At 46.0% G+C, this 22743-nt stretch overlaps 1 protein-coding gene across 4 annotated transcripts; it reads left to right on the top strand.

The window, feature by feature from the left end:
• Window positions 1-216: 216 nt before the first annotated feature.
• On the top strand, window positions 217-20532 carry GDNF (glial cell derived neurotrophic factor). Of its 4 annotated transcripts, none has more exons than XM_090131586.1 (3): window positions 217-1075; window positions 2283-2480; window positions 17676-20532. In XM_090131586.1, exons 2-3 carry the CDS (start codon window positions 2309-2311, stop codon window positions 18158-18160), a joined length of 657 nt encoding a protein of 218 aa, XP_089987712.1. In that variant the 5' UTR covers window positions 217-1075; window positions 2283-2308; the 3' UTR covers window positions 18161-20532. The 4 variants fall into 4 exon arrangements, with proteins under 4 accessions (XP_089987712.1, XP_089987714.1, XP_089987711.1 ...); XM_090131588.1 differs by having other exon boundaries at window positions 2283-2381; XM_090131585.1 differs by lacking the exon at window positions 217-1075 and adding an exon at window positions 2032-2187.
• Window positions 20533-22743: the final 2211 nt, after the last annotated feature.

Below are 22743 nucleotides of genomic sequence, written 5' to 3' on the forward strand. Positions count from 1 at the left end.
GGCGCTGCTCCGGCGGCCGCGCAGCGCACGGTATGTCGGGCCGGTGACTTCAGCCGGGAGATATTTGGAGGCTCCGCGGGGTCCGGTGCGGGGGGCCAGCGTGTATGTTTGGGTCTGAAAGCGAATCAGCGGAGGGCGCGTCACTGCCAAAGGGCCCTATAAATCCATCTGCGGCGCAGAGTCGCCCTGGCAAAGCCCCGGCGTCCGCGCGTCCGGCTCCGCGATCCCTCCGCCCGCGGGTGCGGAGCTCCCAGCACCTCGCCGAGCTCCGCGACCCCGCCCGCAGAGCCCCGCGGCACCCCGGGAGCCGGGCGCGCCCAGGCACAGCCGCGGCGGGCGCTTCTCGGCACCGGCCCGGCCTCCCGCCGCTCCCCGCTTGGATCTAAGCTTTCGCCGCGACGGGACCCCCGCTCTGGAGGACGAAGCCTCGCCGCCGCTGCTGCTACCGGCCCTGCAGATCTCAGCGCCGGCCTCTGATTCTCCCAGCAGACTGAGGGGGGTGGTGTGATTTTATTTTATTTTTCCCTCCCCTCCTCAGCTGCCTTCCCCCCCTCCTCCCCCTTTTTTTTTTTTTTTTTTTTTTTCCTTCCTGCCGCTGCGTGCGTGTCCGAGCGGTGTGCGGTTCCCCGCGGTGCTGGACCAGCTGGCGTTACAGGAGCCCTGATGTCTTCATCTGACTCCCCGCAGTTGTTGATGGAGTGTCTTTCTCAGATTTCCAGGCAGGGTCCCAAGCGCAGCACCCAGAGCCAGCTCCCGCTGCCAGGCGGCGCTCCCCGCGGCTCGGGCCGCTCCCGCCGCTGCTGAACGCGGCTCCGGGGCCGGAGCGGGCGCAGACCCCCGCGGAGCCGCGGTCACAGCACCTGCGGCAGCGGCGGGAGTAGCCGCCGGGGCTTCTGCTGGCGGCTGCCCTCTGCCTCCATCTAGACTTGCGACCTTGTCCCCCTTCTCCACGCCTCCTCCTCGCGAAGACGGTCCCGGCGGTCGGACCCCGACCTAGCCCATATGCATCGCCCGTCCGGCCGCTCGGCGCCCCGGCGTTGATGTCCGTCTCGGGTCCGACGAGACCAGCTCGGAGGTGAGAGCGAGGCGGGGGCTACGGCCGCGCGAGCTGGTCGGGGCGGGCACCTTCCCCGGGAGCACAGAGCCCCGGACCCGGCGAGGTGCGAGCGCAGCGCCGGCGCCTGGACGTGATCCGCGCCGCGACCGGCGGGGGTAGGGGGCTCCGAGCTCTGGGCTGTGGGAGCTGCGCGTCTCTTCTGCGGGGCTGCACCCTCCCGGGCCGGTCTGCGGGCCCCGGCGGGCGCCCCGCCGTTCTCCGCCCGCTGCCGCCGGGCAGAAGCAGCTGTAATCCTCGAGTGGTGGGTATCGGGATGTGTAAGGACAAGCATGCAGAAAGGAGGGGAAGGGAAAAGGGAAGAGAGAAGAGAAATGGAAAGAAGAAGGAAAGGGGGAAAGGCAAAAGAAGATATGGAGAAAGAGGGGGAGTAAGAAGGATGAAAGGGAAAGGAGACAAAAAGGAAAGGGAAATGAGGGGAAAAAAAAAAAAAAAAGAAACGGGAAAGGAAAAAGAAAATATGAAAACAGGGAGAGGAAACAGGAAGAGAAAGAGAAAAGAGGAAAACGTGGAAGAGGAAATGGAAATGAAAAGGAAGAAAACTAGCGGAAGGAAAAGGAAACAAGGAAAAGGAAAAGAAAAAGGGATAGGGAAAAGGATAGAGAAAGGGGTAAGGGGGGGAAGGAAAGGAAAGGAAAGGAAAAAGAAAGCAAAAAAGGAAAAGGTAAAGAGACATAAGACTGGAGGAAAAAAAAAAAAAAGGTGGAAGGAAAGAAGAAAGGGGAAAGAGAAAAAGGGAAGGGGAAAATGAAAGGAAAGGTAAAGAAACAAGAGAAGGGAAGGGGAAAGGTGGATTCCCCACCCCACAGCAAAGCTGCACAGCCTTGAAGCCCAGACCAGCCCGATCCAGCCAGGGGACAGGTGCCCTGGCACTGCCCAGGTGTTGAGGGAGAATGAGCACAAAGTGACTTGGCTGCCAGCACAGGGACATACTCACACCTTCCCATCCCTTGGGCAAAGAGAAGCCGGTGGCCTTCCCGCACCCCCTCTCCCTCTTGGTGTGATGGCAGCTCTGGGAGATGATGGAGACAGGAGAATCTGGAGGTGTCATGGGGAAAAGAGAGCACAACAAGGTTATTGTCCCCTGCTGCCTGCAGGGCTGCAAGGAAGGGTCAGGGCTGGGGGAGCACAGCGCCTGGGAGCTAACCTACCTTCTCCTTCCTGTCAGGGGCCCGTGTTGGAAGGAGATCTAAGATGAAGTTATGGGATGTTGTGGCTGTCTGCGTGGTGCTGCTCAACACGGTCTCCACCTCACCCCTGCCCGCCGGTAAGATGCCTCCCGAGGGGCCCCCTTCAGTGGTAGAGGGGCCTGAAGACGATCTCTCCCCCATCAGCCTGCCGCCTCCCTATGCTGTGCACAGTGACTGTAAGAAACATTCCCCTTTGTAGCCACCACTGTCTGTCTTGCTAAACCCGCTCCCCTTTGCCCAGGCATCAGGGTGAGGAAAGGAAGGTCCCCCACCTTTTTGCCCTCACATCTCGCCTAGCCTGTTCTGGTCTGGCTCTAGCAGCTCCAAAACAATTCGTCCTCAAAAGCTCCAGGTTGGCAATTGCATTGCCTCCCCCTTTTCTTCCCTGCTTTCTTGGCAGTGCTAAGATCCCTTTGGTTGGAAAGCATAGAGCGATGAGGAGGTTAGTAGTGAGCAGAGGAGCTGGCGGGAGAATCGGGTACATGCGCTGTGCGACGCAGGCACTGAAGCTCCCTCCCCACCGCCTCAGCTTGCTCACGGTGCTCTGCCCTGCCAGTGCAATTATTCACTGTCTGCAGTGGGCACTGGTCCTGGTGGAGACAGGGCGCCGCACTGTGAGGCTCTGTGCACATCCTGGAATGCTGCTGAGTTTCATTAAATCCTCCTTGGATCTTTATCCCCAAATTAGTGTGTCCACATGGAAATTTACAGTAGAGTAGTGGGGGGGGGGAGAGGGGGAAGGGTTGGGAGCTCCGTGCAGAGCAATCCACATGAACCAGCTCACAGTAAGACAGCTTACAGTCCAAATGACAGATAATAATAATGTCTTGCTAATAATAGGTCTCCTACAATAGCAGATAGAGGATTTTCGCAGTGGTGTGTGAGTGTTAGGCTAACACCACCAGCTTTTTAAAGTGGGAGTTAATACGACTCAGTAAGAAGTCAGTAAGAAATACTCACACAGATCGTAAGGATGTTCGCTCAGCAAAGGCTGGGACACATCTCAGAGGTTGCTCCCTTTGCCCTTGCGCAGCCCTCTTCGTTTAGCTCATTGGAGGATGCAGAGGGAATCCCGTAATCAGGATTCATTTTTATCTCCTTATCGGGAGGCATGTCTTTCCCTGTGGCTGCAGCAGCCCCGACCACAGCCTCGCACTGCTTTCCCCGGGAACAGCCAGGCTCAGGCAGCGTGGAGGCGACGAATGGAGAATTGCTTGCCACAACTCCGCTTTGCATCCGCCCTCTGACATCCAGCTCCTGGTCCGTGTCTCCCCACGCATACATCTGCATCCTTACCCTCTCAGTCTCTGTTTCTTCTCCGTGATCCTACTTTCTTCCCACTGAGGCTGCCACCTCCTCCTGTCCCAGCTCTGTCCCCTGCTGCTGGGCCATGACAGAGAAGACACCGGGGCACTGAGCCATCCCACCGCAGGCAGGGACACATCAGCACAGGCTTGCTGCAGCGCCGGCTCTCTGCTGAGGAGAGCATTAGGGGAGAGGCAGCACAGGCTGAAGAGTATTAGTGCTCTGTCTTTCCAAGGAGGAAGTATTTATACAATGCCGCTTTTATCTTAAAAGTTACTTCTGGGAATGTGGTTCCTTGTGAGCTGATTTCTCGCCAGCAGCTCGAGGGGACGGGTAGCATTCCAAAACTTGTCATCGTTTCCTACTTTTTTTCTGTACAGTCGTTAAACAAATGGAAAGACAGGCGAGCTGTATTCACCTGAGCTGTGGGAGCCTATTCCTAAAACCTCTCCTGCAGGGCAGGGTGGGCTCTGCGGAGCAGAGAAGGATCCCAGGTTACTGTCTTTCAGAAAAGGCTGATAGCTTGGCCTCTGCCTCTCAGCTGTGAGGCTCACAAATCAATAGCTGCGAGGGGAAAATACCGGCACTGCTATTTGCGGCAGAAGTCGGGAAGAAAAAAGGGAGTTTCTGTGATTTTGGCACCGCAGTAGTGCAGCACCCACGGCCAAGCGCTGGAGACTCTTGTCAGCTCTGCTGCCAAGTTGGGTGAGTCAGGGGAGAGAGGTGCCTGTAAGAATGTGGTGAAATACTTTGAATCACTTTCATGTTGCTTTTGTTGACTTAAAAGCCTGTGGTCTGGGAGCAGGCTGCTAGCACAGAGCCCGTGAGGCCGATCCCACCCAGATACGCTGCGGCCTTTCCGCCACAGCTGCCATGTTGGATACGCACAGCAGGGGCCCTTCAGTGCACTGGTTTCTCTCAGCTCACCATTTGGTGGCGTGCAGCCTCCTACACAAGGGAGAGGTAAAACATATATGAAAGGGGCTGTGTCTGTACCACATGGACCTTATGGTTTCTCTTGCAAGCATCAGGCACAGGTTGTCCTGCTGCGTGTTGCGTCTCTTGGGCTGATGGCCCGGTACCTCTGCAGGCAGCTCATGGAGTGCTGGGAGTTCCATCATCACCCACATTGGCTCATCTGCCTGGAGTGTGCTTGAGTTGGAGCGTACTGTTCTCCCCTAAAGTGACCCCAGTTCAGGCTAGGTGGAGAGAGGCTCACGTCTCTGATTGCCACCTTCAGACGTGGTTGGTGGGGTTGTGAGATCAAGCCACACTCCTGGCTTGATTCCAGCAAGCCATATGCCTTGTTGGAGTGCAGATCTTTTTTTGTAGACATTCAACACATCTATGTGTTCCCATTTGATGGGTCTGTTTTCTCTGCACAGTGCTCTGAGGTCACCAGATGCTACCCCATCTTTCAGGTAGGCCTGCAACCCTTCTTCATTCCAGCCTACATGCGAGGTCCTAGCCTCCCAGGCTGATCAGGTGTAATGTGCTGACCTTTGTTGTTCAGGGCAGTAATTAGATATGGCAGAGTGCTGGCATTGTAGTGTTTTGCATTTTTTATTGTACTGGACACTGGGGTGAGAGTAGCCTCTGTATCTGTAGGGCACCTGAGATGATTCCAGCATTTGTAGGTGTTCTAGGTATCAGTGCTCATGGGACAGCTTATTTCACGTGAAGAGTGATTGTGGAGTTTGTAGAGTTAGAAAACCCCTCCTTTCTGTGTTTTCATCCTGCTGCAGTCTGCAGGTAGAAGAGCATTATTAGATTAAATTATAAACAGAACAATAGAACAAATAGAAACAAAATTACTGTAAAAATACTTGATTTGATTTACATGTGGTTCCAGCAAATACATTTTCTAACTGCTTGCCATGGCTTTATAGCCATAATCAGCACATGTGTGAGGACAGAAGTATCCCAGTATGTAGGATATGGCAAGAAGTCTTTTGATCAGATGGGCATCTTTAGTAAGAGCTAACAGTTCACAGGTAAAGCTAAATGAGAAATGTCACTTTCTACTAAGAGGGAAAAATGTTTCTCTAAGTTAGAGTGACTGAGTTGCTTGTTGGCCACAGGATGGTGAATTGCTGTTGGAGCTCCTTTGTCATGCTATGGCGTATACACCATGTTATGCATGTGTTTTACCTCTGTTAAACATTCTTTGTATCCCTGCTCAGGTATTTAATATTAAGGTTCTGCATTTAGCTGGAACTTTGTCAACTAGTATGGAAGGTATCTAGGATGAACAGTGATATTATAGGGCTCTTTAGGGTAAAACCAGTATTAAATTTTACTCCCATATGAATGCATGACCTTCCGTACAGTATTTATTAGATATATTTTGTGTTATAAACCAGAACTCCCGCATTTCTGTGCAGGCTTTCCTGCCCAAAACACTTTGAAGTGCAGCAGATGTGCTTTAGTGTAAGACACCCACAAGCCACAGAGGTAACCTGCCCATGCACAGTAAATGCAGTGCATCGGAAAAGATGAGCAGGTGCCGCACTCGTCATTTCATCTGTGCGTATGCAGTACAGCCAGTGCATCCATCCACTCTCAGGTCGAGTGTGCGTATGTCACTGGGCCAGCACGTATATTGAGTGAACTTTGTTTGCATGGGCACACCCGGGTTTTATAGTCATTTAGAAATCACAGGCATTCAAAGACATCTTCTTTTCATAGGCAAAATTCTAGAATAGAAAGAACAAGGCATATCTGAGTAAATCCAGATTCACATAGCCCTAGAATCTGTTGTCTCTGCAGTTTCAGGTATATCTGCTGAATATGTTCCTGTGAAGGGTGTTCTGAGAAGTAAGGAGAAAATGATTGAATTGCAAGAGAATCTGGTTTTATTCTCATTTTAACAGTTATCCTTTGTTTAAAGTTTTATGTCTTCAGTCCTTTTCATTTTAGGGGCCTCAAAAATTTTCCAGTGGAAGTGTGGATTTTTTTAGATGTTTTGCAGATGTAGGCTGCTAGATAACACACCTTACATGCATTTCTTGGTCACCTTTTGTAGGCCTCATGAATATGTTTTAGAAATCCCCTTCAGCTGCGTAATGGCTGTTAATGGATTGCTAGGAGAGGAATTATTTATCCATCAGAACAGGATCCTGAAAATGATAGCTTGTGTTGTCTTTGTAAATTACAGTGTTCCTGTATAACACAGGTTTAAAATATATAAAATTACAGAAACCGAGTAAAGTCATTGGGGTCATGGAGTTCCATCCTCTGTAACTGCAAATAGAGCAAAAGCTAGTGCAAATATCCAGTCTTCATCCCGCACACACCACCACACAACTGTGTCTTAAAAACTTGAGTACACAGGCCAAACCTCACAGAACAACACCTCACAGAACACAGAACAACAAACTCACAGAACAATTCTTATATTTCCCTGGAAATAAACTAATGACAGGTAATAAAAGAGGAATACTAAATATTGCAACATAACAATGTTCAAGATCATCAGACATCCAAAGCCACTGATGCTATTAGCGTTGGTAAAATGGTTGACAACAAAAGGTGGTCATTTTTGACAAAACGGCTGTAGTTTCTGATCAAGTATTACTTGCTAAGTGAAATCAAAAGAGCCTTCAGTGATTCCTGGCAATCCAATTCTGCTTGGAATTCTGCTCTAGAAGAAAGAAAATAGAGTATAAAAGATATATTTGAGATAGGTGCAAATAAAGCAATAAGGCACAAATATGTCTATTTTTGAGATCAAGGACAGAAAATGAGTTGTGTTAAGACATTTCAAACATTAGCATTCCTTTTTAAGGAATAAAGTCACATTGTGTGACTTAGTAGTTTTTGCTTAGTCTGTACTTACTAGTACAGGACTGAAAACTGAAGGTACATTTCTTCAAATTTGGTGGGACTTGTATATGCCTTAGTGATTAGTGAACAGGAGAAGGCCCAAAAAGAATCAAACACTGGTTTCAGAATACTTGTTTTCCTGTATCTGGGCAAGGCAGTATTGCAGAGACAAGATGGTTGTATGCCCTTCAAGTAACAGGATGTATGAAAATGTCTGGACCACCTCTGCTCCCATCCCAAATGTACAACACTCGCTTGACAGAACCAGCGATTACAAAAATTCTGGCAGGGAGGCATGTATCCAGTGCAGTTTTAGGAGAGGGCAGAGTCCATCTGCATCTGAACAGTCACTGACACCACATGACAAGCTGTGCTGCATACATCCTGGCATGATTGCTCTGTGGCAGAGCTTTTGCCCGAGTGCAGTGAACTGGTTACTATAATAAGAACATTTTCAAAACTGTGATGTTAAAACTCTACGTATCATACCTACTGCAAAAAATGTTGAAATACAGGAAGTAAACATGTATTTATAGCTCAGATCAAAATCAGATAGCAGCAGAGATTGTCCCACCAGCGTCATCAGTCATGGCTTTGCACACAGGACTCTGCTTTACTGCTCCAGGGTAGAGACTGGAGTGGGGCCCCTTTCTGCTGCATTGCTGCCTTTGTTTGTTCCTTGGCACACCCCTAAAGCTGAGAGATCCAGCAGCCCAGGAGCAGTTGCTTGATCGGAGTTGTGTTGAACTGTCATTGAAGTGGTGCTCTGCTGTTATTTCAGTCATGCTGTTCATGTTCAGAGAGCTGTATGACCAACATGAGATGCTGTGTGAGGGCTGACCTGGATCACTTCTACACCAGGAATACTAAAGAAATTTATTCTTGTTACCAGTAATATTTCCTCCATTGAAGTCTCTGTGTTTGTCCATTAGGTAGACGTTATTGTTAGTACAGTTCATAGATTTCAGGTCCCAGTAACACATACTTGCTTAAGGCTCTCTCAAGGATGGAAGAGAACAAAGCATTTAGCATAAACCAACTGGTATCTGTACTGGTAATTGTAGATTTCTTCATTTTGATACAGATGTGGAGGCTTACATGGCTTTCATAAGAAGACACAGTGGACAGCAGGGCAGTTGTGTGCTGCGCCCAGACTTGGCTCCGACTCCATCACTGTCTTCAGGAAGAGGCTGTTCACTTTGCTTCCTTTTTCCCTTCTAAGTTCATGCTGTAACTTCACGCAGAGAGTGTCTTGTGTGCTTCAGTGTCCATGTAGCCCCTGTGAATTAAGGCTGGGCCAAGGTGTGTATCAAAACCTTGGGAGCAATTGTGGAAAAACTTTCTGCTCCTCAGTACTTTCTGGCTGGCTGTTCAGAGCTTTCAGTGAGAGGTGAGATCACATCCTGCCTGGTTGCAAGATGCAGCACCCTTTCAGAACCCCAAGATTGGTGAGGGTGGGTGCCCAAGGTGCCCAACCTGAGTCAGGCAGTACTTTGGAAACAACTCACACCTGACCATATGAACAAGAAACTGTTGCGGACATGGCAGCTCACAAAACTGCTTCCTTTCTTTCATCCAGTTCATCTAACCTTGATTTTTCCTCTTGTTGTGACCAAGCCATTGCCGTACTGGCAGCAATTATAACGGTCTTGTTATACTGCCTTGTCTTCTGTTGCAAACCACAGAGTGAGATTCCCTGGGAAGAGTCAGCATCTCATACTTGTGAGAAAGCAGGCAGAGGATGCAAGGGTAGGCATTAAGCCTGACAGTGTGGAAATCTGAAGTACTCTGCAGATTTCAATTATGACCAACCTATGGGAAGTATCATGGAAGTGGCTGGGAAGCTACAAACACAAAGCTTGGCCACTCTGCTGCAGATAGGCACAGCAGGTAGTTGAAGCCCGTGCCTATTTCCAGTTCTGTGTTATTGTATCTGACTGGTGTGCATGGCCCCCGCATCATCCTCCAGGTGACTTCGCCAGGTTACTTAGCACTTTGCCTTAATTAGAGACAAGTGACACCAGTGAGAGGCCCATTTCTGAGAGCTTTCTGCATAAGAGCAGGGATGCTTGTTTCCTGGGAGCTGGCAAGGCAGCCAGCGGCGTAGCGAACCAGAACTGTATTAAACATTTAGAGATGAGCTGCCCCTGGTGTTTGTGATGCTGGTGTTTCCTAATGGATACACCAACTGGTTTCAATTTCATTCTTAACCTTGCAGATTTTCATGCAAGGCATGAAAGCAAAGACATTCCTAAACAGGTATGTTTTAATTGTTTAAGTCGTGAACACCTTTCACTATAACCAGTTTTATCAGCTGCCTTTGATTTGAAGCCTGCACAATAAGCTTTGTGATTTCTATGATTCTATGATTCTGTGAAAAAGCACTTCATTTTCAATAAAATAAATGTTTTGTCCCTACAACAGTTCACACTTTCTTTATGAAGCAAAATGATAATAACATGAGTAATTTTAGCATCTCTGAGGTCACACTTTCATAAGCAGGTTGCTCCAGGGGTCTCCTAAAGTAGACCTTCCTGGTATGAGATGGAGAGATCCTGTGTTGAAGTAGAGCTAGTCCACCTACTTTAAGAAGTACCTGAAAATATTACTGCAAAACAAGCTAAGTATAAGAAAAAAATCATGAATAAATGCTGTACCAGAGTCATCTTCATAGAATCATAGGATTGTTTGAGTTGGAAGGGACCTTTAAAGGTCGTGTAGTCCAACTCCCCTGCAGTGAACAGGGACATCTACAGCTCAGTCAGGTGCTCAGAGCCTGGTCCAGCCTGGCCTTGAAAGTCTCCTGGGATGAGGCATCCACCATTTCTCTGGGCAACCTGTTCCATTGCTTCACCACCCACACTGTAAAAGGCTTTTTCCTTATATCCAACCTAAATCTACTCTCTTTAACTTGAAAAGTTTTCAAAAGCAGTGAAAAAAAACATGAGTGATTCACTGCAGTTACAATTAGAGCTACATTACATATATATATTTCCCACCAGCAAGTGATCTTGGAAAAAACATCTCTATGATTATAACTTTGGAGGAAAGAAAGGAAATTAAAATACTTAATTTAAGGGCCCAGATGAAAGTACCAGAATTGTTTTTGAAAAGGGGCCATTTGATCCTAACACAGATCTGCATCTGGGTTTTCTAAATAACACTTATCATTATAATGAGCTGGAGTAAATCCATTGAACTTTGAAATCTTACTTGAAACTAGATGCTGAATGCAGTTGTTTGAACCTCTGTAGTTGAAAGACAGCTATATTTAAGTGAAATACTATCCTGGTAATTTTATTAAATGTTTAACATGATGTTTTGATGTGGTACCCACAGTATCCCACAAATGCGTGTATAGAAGCTACAGTATAAAACAAAAGTCTAATTTTATCATTTTTAGTATACCTTATGTGATTTTTATTACATCGCTTTAACTCAGGATATGCAGAATGCCAGCTGATATTGCTGTGGTGCTCTTACGTTTTCCTGAGGTCTCCACAGAAACCTATTCCATGAAGTAGAGTTTCCAATAACTTCAATCTTAAGGGTTTAGATACATTTCTAAAAAGTAGAAATATTAAAAATAAAAAATAAAAAGGAAAACTTACTTGTATTAGTTATTATTTTGCAATTAATAGAGTTTATACCTTTCTTGTAAAAGAAAATAGACAGCATGGTTATTAGAGGCTGTAGTTAGCCTTTTAAATCCATGACCAGGCACCAAAATGAGTAACTGGAATTTTTTCTCAAAAGCTGAAGGTCCATCTGTTCCCACTGAAACCAATTTGTGGTCAGGTACAAACTCAGGGTTTCTTGCTCTACCATGCTGGGTTACTACCACTGCAGGGGAATATTTGGCTTTAAAATGAAATTGTTGCTGATGAAATAAAAGGAATAGTTTTACAAAATGTAATTTTGATCCCATTTGAACAGACAGAAATAAAATGCCCATTTTTCCTTGATGGAAGCAGTTTTCTTCAGAATGCAGTGAGCATGCTTTGGATATTCATTTAGAGCTATTTTAAGTAGAAATCTGTCTGACCACTGTTCAGTGTTCTCAAAAGCGCAGGCACCAGATCCCTGTCCTGCTGGCACATGGTGTCTCTAATTAACTGGGAATGCAACAGCAGGCTCTGGGGAGATGCAGCAGAGAAGATGCCCAGAGGAAGGCATGTTTCCCTCCTCACGCAAAGCACGGCTCCAGAGTGGCTTTCTGCAGGGGCTGGTGGGGAGCCCTGGAGATATTTGCTGCAGGAGCCTGCACCTGTTGCCAGCTCTTGCTGTGTCCAGGGGATGGGGATTGTGCAGGGGACATGCAGGTCAAAGCCTCAGGTTCTGGAGAGCAGTAGTGAGGCAGAATTTTGATTTGCATTCAAACAGGGAAGTTTCTAACCGAAAAATGAGTTAAAATGTTGATCTGAATGTGCTCTGCAGGTTTGGAAGGCAAGCAGAGGGTTTGCAGACAGCAATCAGAAAGTGTAGATACTCTTGATTTCTAAATATCTTTATAAAATGGATCACATTTCTTCATTATTGTTAGAATCCTGGAATTTGGGACATTTGGTGTTACCAACTCTACTTCCAGCCTGATCACTTTTCTGGATGTGTGTTCACCAGTCCTATGATGTTTCTTCTTTCCTCCATTTTTTTATTCGTTCTCTGATCCTTTGAGAAACTCCTGGCAGATCAGTAGCCCTGGTTCAGCTGGACATGAAGCTGCTCAGAAGCAAAGCAGCTTGAGGGCTGCCATTTGTAGCCCGTTCTGGACACAGTGGCACTAGAAAACACACTCAGGATGCGATTGCCACTGGAGGTCAGTTCCCACTTGAGTGATCAGTTCTTTGCTTGGCACTGAAAGAGTGGGAGGGGAAGGGAGCTGCAGGAGAGTGAGATATGGGTGCCTCATCTCTGGAATTGTTCAAGTCCATTGGATGGTGCCATGGGCCACCTAATCTAATGGGTCATTTCCCTGCTCGTGGCAGGGGGTTGGAACTTGATGATTTTTAAGGTCCCTTCAAACTCAAACTGTTCTGTGACTCTGTGAGCAGGAACAGATCATATGTACTCTTCACAGCTCCCACTGGAGCACCACCGTATGCCCCTTGCTCCCACTGGCAGGGTGCTAAGCAGAGGCTAGGCAGATGCTAAAACATCTGTATGCCAGGAATGTGAAAGGGTCAAGAGAGGAAAGAATGGGGTCAGGGGTTTTATATCATGGGAAGGAGAAGATCAGCCAGGTAATATTCTGCAAGTTCAGCGATCAGGAAATGGCCTTCAAAATTGTAGTGTAAACCCCAAACAGAACCTGATGACTTTGCACCAGTCCTTTGAGTGTTCATGGCAGCGTATGTCAGTGATGGGGCCTCAGCCCTGTTGTACTGTCCCACTGGGATCTGTGAGCCCTTATCCCACATTGTGAGCAAGATACACAGAGGCCCTGTGTCGGCCAAGGACAGATGTTACTTTTCAGGATTTACAATCTTTCCTTGAAGGAGCCTTCACTAGCATATGCTGAGCACATACTGTTGGGGCTATCCTATCCCATCCTAGAAGGCTTCGTATTTTTTAAATTCTGATTCCTTCATGCCCTGGGACCAGGGACCAGGGACTGCTGCTCGGAAGGGATTTGGCTGCTTTTGTTGCTGTAGTATCTGAGCATTTTCTTCTGGTACTTTGTACAGCTTGACAAGCATCTGTCATGTTTGTTCTCTCAGCTTTTACACCAGAAGGGAAGTGTTGTCAGTAAATTAGTTTGTTTTGAAAAAATATGTGTGTGTGTAATTACACATATTTGTAAGTGTGTATGTGTAAATATCACACACACACACACATGCCAACTGTGATGGCATGGTAATTTCCTTTTCCCAGGGATGTGAAATCCTGACAGAAAGCCCTTCTTAATGTGGATTCAAGCCAGCATGATCCATACAGTGCTGTTTGTTAGAGAGCAAAGCTGGCAGGCTGTTTATCTTCATTCTGAGACTATAAATGGCTTTAAAGCAGTGTTTGCAACAGAGAAATAACTAATTAAACAGATCATGGATGAATCAAGAGTCTTTATTCAGATCACAATCCAGCACTGGATGCCACAGCAGCCCTTGTCCTTGCGCTGGTGTTCCCTGACCACACAGCTTAGCATCCTCTAACTCCCCAGCAGCACTTACCACAGTGCAGAGACTAAACAAGTGCCCATCACGTGGTGGCTGTGATGCAGAGAGGCTAGGCTAGGGTGGTCCTACTGTCCATCTTCTCCACCTCCCCTGCTGCCTGTTAGCCTTTTATGGTCTTTCATCCTTGGACAGTAGTTATTGCTTATTCGTGTGTGATATCTGGTGGTAACTTCCTTCACATTTATCTTTAGTGCCTTGTTTCAACCCATCACATCTTGTGTTAAGGCTGGTACTTCTGCTTGATTGCCCAGGGTTCTACTTCGCGTGTTTAATAGAGCATTTAATTCCAGGCCCTCTGTTTCTCAGCTTTGCTTATTGAACAACAGGATATACCTATTAAGTTATAAAATGTCTGTCCTGGTTCTCAAGTTTTCCTTCAAAACCCTGCAAGCTGCTCATAATGGATAATTAGCTCCAAGCCAATCTTGATACATCCCATGGCTTGGATCCATGATTTACTGGTTGCTCGGTCCAGCTGTACGTGATGCTCAGGGCCTTGCTGCTGAGTGTATTGAAGCTCAGTCTTGTTGGACTGTATTTAGCTGTGCCAACCAAAGTCTGGCTGACTGCAGGGATTGGAGTTGTTCCTCAAGTAGTACTAAACTACATGAGGAAACTTGGGTCATATCCGCAGTCCAGTTAAAAGGTGTCAGGAGGTGCACTGTTGCATTGATAACGACTAGTTTGGGTAGAGGAGTATTATTGCTTATGAAACTTGCAAGGATTCATTCGGTAGTATAGTAACACAGCTACCATTATGTTAAAAATTATGTACACACATAGTCTCGTAACGACATGGGCAGTTGTAAGTGAGTAGGCACTCACTGTCCAGGACTGATAGGTCCAGGACATTTCCTCAAGTGGGACTGTGTGACTGCCCTCTCAAAAGTCCCCAAATATTCCCAAGTATCACCTGTGTGCCTTGTGTTTCCTCCAGTGATGTAATCTCCAAATTACTGAAGGTCACTGCACTCCTCTGTAATGATTTGGATATCTGCTTGGGATATTTTCCAATTCCCTGTGCTGAAGAGGAAATCCACCCTGGAGACAGAAAATTGGCATTCATCACACTCATAGTGCTGGCAGCTCTCCCAGTGAGTCTCCTAAGTGGCCTGATGTTGCAAGTGGGGATGAGCTGAGCAAGGATCTCCAGCTTCTTTAGCTGTATTGGCCTTATATGCTTCATCCCAGATTACAGCTTGGAGTCCTTCCTGTGTGGTTTGTTTTAGAGCCCCAGTGAGATTAGTGGAGTCAGTCATACTGCTAGTTACCCTGGGTTCTAGTTTCAGCAAGTCCATGTGTGTAGATAGGCTCCTCTAGTTGATACCCTGTTGTCTTGTTTAGTTGATCTAATTTTTCCCCTCTGCTTCCACCTTCTTCTCTGTTGGCATTCCGTGCCTGCATTAGCAGTGTTTCATGTCTGCTCCACAGTGTGTTTACTCCATCTTAGTATCACAGGCTTCTTTTCAGCACAGAAACTTCCATTGATGCATTTAGGATAATGATGTCACATGAACCAGGATGGATATCAACATGGGCTTCAAACAGGAATACAGACCACTGCATGGGCTTTTTCCCTCTTTATCTGCTCTGTAGGGCATACTTCATTGGTTTGAGCAGGACAGTGCTTGGACACTCTAGCTGTCAGATTTTTAGTAATTCAAGTACTGTCACCCCCTGTCACATGTGTGGGTGACATTTTTGCAGCTGAACTGCAAGCATAAAAGCTGTATGTCTACTTGGGTTGTTATTTCTTCAGGTAATTCGGAGTTTTTCTTATACCTCCTTGGGTAGGGGAAAACTTACTTCCTATGCTGTGCTAGTAGGTAAGTATGAAGCTGAAGGAATCAGACAAGAGTCTCCAGGCATAGGTTAAGTTTCCCTTTAGCAATTTTCCATCTTCTTCCTGATGGTTGTCCACTGCATGGGTTTTGCTAAATCCTGATATGCTTTCCAGATTGTTGGAAGTTGCTCTCTACAGCCAGTGTCTTGTTATATCACACTGTTACTACAAAGAAGGTGAGAATAGAGAATGACACAGCTAGAGCTGACTCCTCAGAATCACAGCCTTTCCCAGTGGGGCTGTAAACAAAGGGGTAGTTTCTGCAATAGAAACCTAAAAACCATCCAATCCTCCATCAACAAGAGCAAGTATCAAAGTCCTTTCCGTCCATATCTATGCCAGGGCAAAGCCTGTATTTCAGCAGTGGATGCTGGGACAGCTCCAAGCGGGTCTTCTTGCTTGGCTGAGTATGAGGTCCATCTCTTCCTGCTTTTATGGAACATATCCCACCTTGACCCAGACCTTGCTTAGTAGGGCTGTATTCTTCAGTGTAGGCAGACCATCCTATCCTGCAACAGAACTAAGTGGGGCATCCAGTGCTACCTACCCAGATATTAGGTATGACTCATAGGGGTTGTTTTGGTTCATGATAGAGAGGTAAAGCCAAAGGAGAGCCAAAAGGATGCATTTAGCATCAGCGGACAGGAATATGGGGCTTGGTGCAGGATCCTGCCTTGTTCAAGTCCTGTATAACTGTATAGGTAGCAGCAATCCCATGTGTGTGTTTTTCTTTAGTCACTGGGAATCTCCCACTGGTCTGAGAGACTTTTGTCTCTCTTAATAAAAATATTGATTCCCCAGTCACGTGTGATTCAGCGACTTCTAGTGCCCAGTCTCCCATCAAGACTCCTATCTGTTGTAGTGCTCATTAAGGAAACATGGCCCTGACTTGTTGCCATGTATCTTCTATCTCAGTACCTATCTGAGTGAAAGCCTTGGTGGCTTAATGCAGGCATCAAAGGCTGGCCAGGCACACTGCATCACTTTTCCCAGTATTTGCAGATACCTAGGGGTCCTTTGGAGATGGAGCCCCTTTGAATATAGGGCGGGGTACATAACACCAGTCTGCTGTGCAGGTGGACACTTACAAATTACTTACAGAAGGAAGCATCCTCTTAGGTCTTCCTGCAAAGGAAGTGAGTCCTCAAAGACTCAATTTTTGGCACAATGAATGAGAAAAACAATCTCAGTACTGCAATGTTATTTACGTATTTTATATGCAGTTAATAATAATGTAAGATACAGGCATCTGGACATGGACTTCTGACAGCTTGACCTGTCATTAAGTGCCTGTTTTCACCAAAACAATTTCCACTGAGGGATTTAGTCCATGGAAAGCGTGAAGATTTCAAAATGTGATGTTATTTAAAATCATGATGAAAAACAGAATTCTTAGAACGTTTCAGAAGAACACATTCAATTTCACCTTCCTTGGACAGGTTCATTCTATCAGTGTCAAAATATTTCATTGACTTTAACATTTAATTTAGTTGAATAACTTAGCTCTGATAAAGTACATATCAAGTGAAAAATGCAATAGCTATTTTAACTTTCAAAGAAGAAAATGCATTAATAAAATATACCTTGAAAATTAACATAATACTTCTATTCTGACCTATTTTTACCCAGTCTTATAACTGTCTTATGATGCAAAATAGTCCTAGGAGATCATTTTCAAAAACTCTGATAATAATTATCCCCTAAAGTAGGCATTCAGCCAGGAGTAACAGCTCAGCCTGGCACCCTGGGAAACTCCTCCTTCTGTCCTGCTCAGAAACCTTATCAATAAGTAGTCTCGACAATACAAACCAATACTGATGTGAAAAGACGAAACTTAACAATTACAATCACAAAACTGCATCAAAGAAACCTCATCCCTTTTCTGCTTTGCTAGGAAGAGCCTGTGTAACCTCCCTAGCGTAGCTTTATCAACCCATTAACTAATACTTGCGTCATGATGTGCTTTTCTTCCCCTCATTTTTGACAGGGTACATTCAATAGTGAAAGATTTGCTGGATTTTTGCTACCAAGCAAAAGGAGGCACCTACAGAGATACATGCAAATCTCATTTATTTTCCCCCAAATGAGTTTCAGTTATGATTCCTGATTGCGCTGGTTTTAGTGTGTCTGAAGTAATGGGCAGCTTGCATGCGTCTTGTGTTTTTGAACCACAAACTTTGTGACAGCTTTCATGTTACAAAAAATTTTCTCTCTTCCTCAAACAGCTAATATGCCAGAGGATTACCCAGATCAGTTCGATGAGGTAGTGGACTTTATTCAAGCCACTATTAAGAGACTGAGGAGATCGCCAGATAAACAGACTCCAGTTTTTTCTAGGCGGGAGAGGAACCGGCAAAGTGCAGCCACAAACGTAGAGAATTCCAGCAAAAAGGGAAGGAGGAACCAAAAGGGCAAAAATCGGGGATGTGTCTTAACAGAAATACATTTAAACGTGACTGACTTGGATTTGGGATATGAAACCAAAGAAGAGCTCATCTTCCGGTATTGCAGTGGATCTTGTGATGCAGTTGAGACCACGTATGACAAAATTTTGAAAAACTTAACCAGAAAGAAAAAACTAGTCAATGACAAAGTGAGGCAAGCTTGCTGCAGACCCACAGCCTTTGACGATGACCTGTCCTTTTTGGATGATAACCTGGTTTACCATATACTGAAAAAACATTCCGCAAAAAGGTGTGGATGTGTCTGACTCTTGTGCGCTGGAGGCGGCTCCAGTTTTGCATTCCTGTGATGTTGAAAAGAGAGGGACCAAGGTTCCCGGGGATGTGTCTGCTCAGAACAGAAAAAAAAAAGGACCAAGAATGCGGAACAAGGAGCGTGGAAGCCTAGGGGTGCGAGATGGCCTAAGAGATGGAGGTTTTTGAAGTCCTACAGGAAAGTAAATAAAAGCTTAGGTGGGGATGCCAGCAGCTGGATGGCATACACACTCCCTTTCCCACTTGACACAGTCCATCACCAGTGAGACTTGCATCCATGAGGAACGTGCTTAAAAACACAGCCCTGCAGTACTGCATTGCTGTGGGGTCATCCCCACTTGCACCAGGAAGCTGAGCCTGTGTCCTCAGCTCTACCCAAAGACATGTTGTGCTGTTGGTCACTGAAGGTTGGTTCTTCAGCACTTAAGACAACTTCTAAACTGTAATAAGGTTAATATCCTATGTAAGATGGTATCAGGCAAAAGTCAAAATTCCCAGGCTCAAGTTCTGTAGGACCACTGTCAGTCTAAGCAAATCGGTTCCACTTACTGGTTAAGTTTGGTTATTTCCATCTCACGTTTCTTCAAAATGAGATTAGGATTTCATTATTCTGCTACCTATGAAAACAAATTGAGTTTTTAAGCACTTCTTCCTAGTATAGTAAGTGAAATAAGCCTGGCATACACAAAACGTGTTTCTTTTGGTTTACAAAGGACTAATGTCACTTGCGTAGCTGCGTTTATATTTGGTCATTGTGAGTGAGCAGAGACTACTTGATGCAATGCATCCATTCAGAGACATAAATATACAGAAGATATTTATTAAGATTAAGTTATTGTTATTTATTACAGTTCAGTAATGAGTCTCCTTTCCTTATTTATTAAAGTTTTTTTCAAAGGTGCCAAAGTAGAAGGTGCTTGGAAGATACAGAGAGACAAATAAGTTGGGAACAACGGTCCATGCTGTTGAAGGTGTTAACTTGAATGCAAAAAATCACTTACTTTACCTTTTTTGCTTTTAAACAAAAACCTGATTATGTTCACAAAATGTAGTGCCAAAGTCTGCAGCCCTTCCTCATGGTCAGTAATACTTCTGAAGATGATTGTGGTCATATCTGTGCAGGAGCGAACACAGCTCCACATGAGTGAGGGTCACAGCACTTGGCTCAGCATTAGCCATTTGTTAGACAAACTAATTCTAGTCATATTTAAAATGTAGCCACAAGTTTTTTCTCACACTTTTTGCCAACTGACCTCATATAACTATTGACAAATGGAAATTAATCACATTTAGCCTTATAATTTCTTGTAGTTATTTAAGCTTTTCCTTCCATATTTCCATGTAGAAAAGGTTAAATCCCTCTTACTAGTTAGCCCTGGATTTAATGTAGCCTTCAGATAAATGATTGTGTTAAATAACCAAAGAGTTTTGTATAATTTGCTGAAATATTGCAAGATCATACCCACACAGCAGAGCAGTCTGAGTTTCCTTACAGTGAGGGAGGCTGTACAGCAAGGGCGTTCTTACCTGCCGCTCTCCCGTTCTGGAGACTGTTTTCCTGAAGGAGCCACAGTGCAGGTCTCTAGACATACCTGACGATCGGTGAAGCATCAACTCCCACAAAAAAAGAACAAACAACAGAAAGAAAAAAAATCCCTATTGAAAAGCAGAAGTGATGGTCCAACCTTTTATTTCACACATGCAATGGCTCTCCTCGCTTGTTTTGCCCTGGGCCCCTCAGAGCACCACAAAAGAAGGGTCTAGTGGTCAAAAAAGCCCAGAACACACCTAGAAAGTTGTACCGCGTGTATGAAGCAAAACAGCACCGACCGCTGCTGCTTCCCTGGGCTGAGGTCGGCCGTGCAGAGCCCACCTGTGGGCTTTTGCAAGGCCACGGGGACACCTCGGAGCACCCCAAAAGAAGGGTCTAGCGGTCAGAAAAGTCCAGAACACACCTAGAAATTCGTACCACGCGTACAAGATGAAACTCAGCACCGACTGCCACTGCTTCCTCGGGCTGAGGTTGGCTGCGCAGAGCCCACCTGCGGGCTCTTTTTGCAAGGCCATGGGGACACCTCACCCTGTGCAGGGCAGGGCACGGCTGAGATGCTGCCAGAAGCACCTGTGAGCCAAGGGGCGCTCGCTGCTGGCGCAGAGCTGGACGCAGTGCTCACGGCACGCACAGCTCCGTTGCTCAGCACTTTTCTGAGCAGCAAATCACTACGTTCAAAATACAAAAGGGTAAAGTTTGTGATTTTTTTTTTTTTTGGTTTTTTTTTTTAGACCTTATTGAAAACAGGAGTGTGCTTCTCTGGAGTTTTTTACTTCACCTGCGATTTATGTCTCAGTCATTTGTGTTAATCAACCAAAGTTCTCTACAGACTTTATTTTTGTACAATATTCATTTTATAACTTTTTACAAAATAAACTCATTTCTATTGTTATTTGGTTGTTGCTTGCACTTCTTCCCCAGTGTACCACTTCCAGGTTGCAGTATTGCAAATCCCCAGCCTGTGTAGAGCAGCACTGGAGAAACATCGAGTTCTTTCTGCTAAGGAGCATCCACTTTTAGTGACGGTCAGAGGTGTCTGTAGCTTCTGGAATGGGTTACTCTAGGATGTGGTGTATGCCTCATCCCTTGAGACATTCAAGGTCAGACTGGGCCAGGTTCTGAGCACCTGATCTAGCTGTGGATGTCCTTGTTCATTGCAGGGCAGTTGGACTAGATAATCTTTAAAGGTCCCTTCCAATGGTTCATAGTAAAACATAGCACTAATGGGTGATGTGACTGCTCTAACTCCAAAACATATGGCATAATAATACAGGGTGACAGGCTTGAATCCATGTTCTCCTTTGCCTACCACCAGGCTGTGGTATCTTTGTGATGGCCTTGGCAATGCACAGCTGCAGTTCCTGCACTCGGGAAACACACATTTTGCTTTTCTAACCTAGTCATTGCATTGTTGGACTCAGTTCCATCCACTTTGGCAGTCATTTTTCCTTCTTTAAATAGGAAAATACCACTTGAATTTTACTTTTCCGCCACCATCATGGAAAAGATGAGGAAAGGTTTTGTGGCTGTGGCCAGCAACACTTTCTCAACTTTTTAAGTGCTGTAGTTCCCATCAATGAGTCAATAAACACATGCAGTTTCAGGTTTTGACACCAGGCTTTATGCACTCCTCGAAACTGCTGAGGAGAGGAAGAGGGAGTATCCAAGCAGCAAGCCAGTGAGCAGGAGGCTTCCAGGGCTCACTGCAGATCAAACGCTCGCTTAATGCACAGCATGTGGATGCCTTGGTTTCATTTGTGCTGAGTGGAGCTGTGCACGCAGCTCCAGCCCAGCCACTGGAATGCAAAGCCAAGCTCACAAGCATTGCAGTGGCACTTCAAGCACATGAAACTAGGAGCATTGCTCCTCGCATGCCTTTGTGCCTTGCAGCAAAACCCTACAGGGCACAAAGGTTGTTGGCTGACATGAGGCATTTGACATGAAAACGACCTGCAGCTTCATGTTTTGTGGAGATCATGCATTCTCCAGGGCTGGAGGGAGTGTCAAACACGATGGCAAGATGCTCTGATGATGAATCTCTGACCTTGTAGCCCCAAACTCCCATCTCCTCCCATGAGTATAGGGAAACACAAAGTGAGCCATAAAGTCCTGCTCCGCCTCATCAAAGTCTTTAACAAGCTATGCAATAACTGGCAGGAGCAGGCTTGCTTGCACAGAGCTGTTTCATTCTCCTTCCCTTAACTTTCCAGTGGGGATAATACCAGTGAGTGCAGATGAGGTTTTGCCATTGCAGCCCCAAGCTCATCTATGTTGGTGCTGCCAGCTTCCCTTCCCTTTATGTAAGGGATTGGTGTATTTCCCTGGCATCCTGCATGCATCAAAGCAGCCTGAAACCTTCAGCCAGCAGGTTGTGTAAAGAACTGCAAAAAGGACTTAAGCTATCATTTGTCACTAGGTAGTGCCAGCTCCAGGAGAGATGTTATTTTGCTACTTTTAAAGCAGGGAAAGCACTGCCTCAGTTCTGTTCTGCAAAGAAGAGAGAGGTCTTGGGTTAGAAATTGTTTATATCAGGGGAGAGGCTGCACCAATATTCCATTTACTGCATGCAGGCCCAAACTGCATCGCTAAGGCCACAAGTTTTGGACATACGTGAACCAAATGGGAAATGCAGGTACTGTGGAGGGTGACATGTATGAACAATACAACTTGGTCCCTGCAGCAGCAGGAACACAGTCTCCATAAGCCACCCATGGGAAGGATGGTGTGAGAGAAGCTGCAATCATATCCAGTCCTGCTGCAAGCTCTCAGTGCTCTCTATCCAAGATGCCCAGTAGCACTGATGTCAGTGCATACAGGATGAGCTAGGCAAAACTCTGTTTGATTCTGGATTGTTTCACCTCTGTCCACAAAAGGGGAGACAGGCCAAAGCCAGGGCAGAAGGGAACTAGCAACAATCTCAATCCTTACAGTCTGGATGGCTAGGCAAAAACACAGAGGAAAATATCAGGATGAAGAAAACAAATGGATCTGACACATTGTATAAATAGGTCTTCAAATGTCATG

The sequence above is a fragment of the Phasianus colchicus genome, chromosome Z (assembly GCF_987193195.1).
Source record: "Phasianus colchicus chromosome Z, bPhaCol1.hap1.1, whole genome shotgun sequence".
In the NCBI taxonomy this organism is placed as follows: Eukaryota; Metazoa; Chordata; class Aves; order Galliformes; family Phasianidae; genus Phasianus; species Phasianus colchicus.

Excerpts from the sequence above, each read along its gene's own strand:
- GDNF (XM_090131585.1), top strand. The coding sequence starts at position 2,118 with ATGGCAGCTCTGGGAGATGATGGAGACAGGAGAATCTGGAGGTGTCAT. Across the intron at positions 2,188-2,282 it reads GGAAAAGAGAGCACAACAAG|GGGCCCGTGTTGGAAGGAGA; the intron begins GTTATTGTCCCC and ends CCTTCCTGTCAG. Across the intron at positions 2,481-17,675 it reads CTATGCTGTGCACAGTGACT|CTAATATGCCAGAGGATTAC; the intron begins GTAAGAAACATT and ends TTCCTCAAACAG.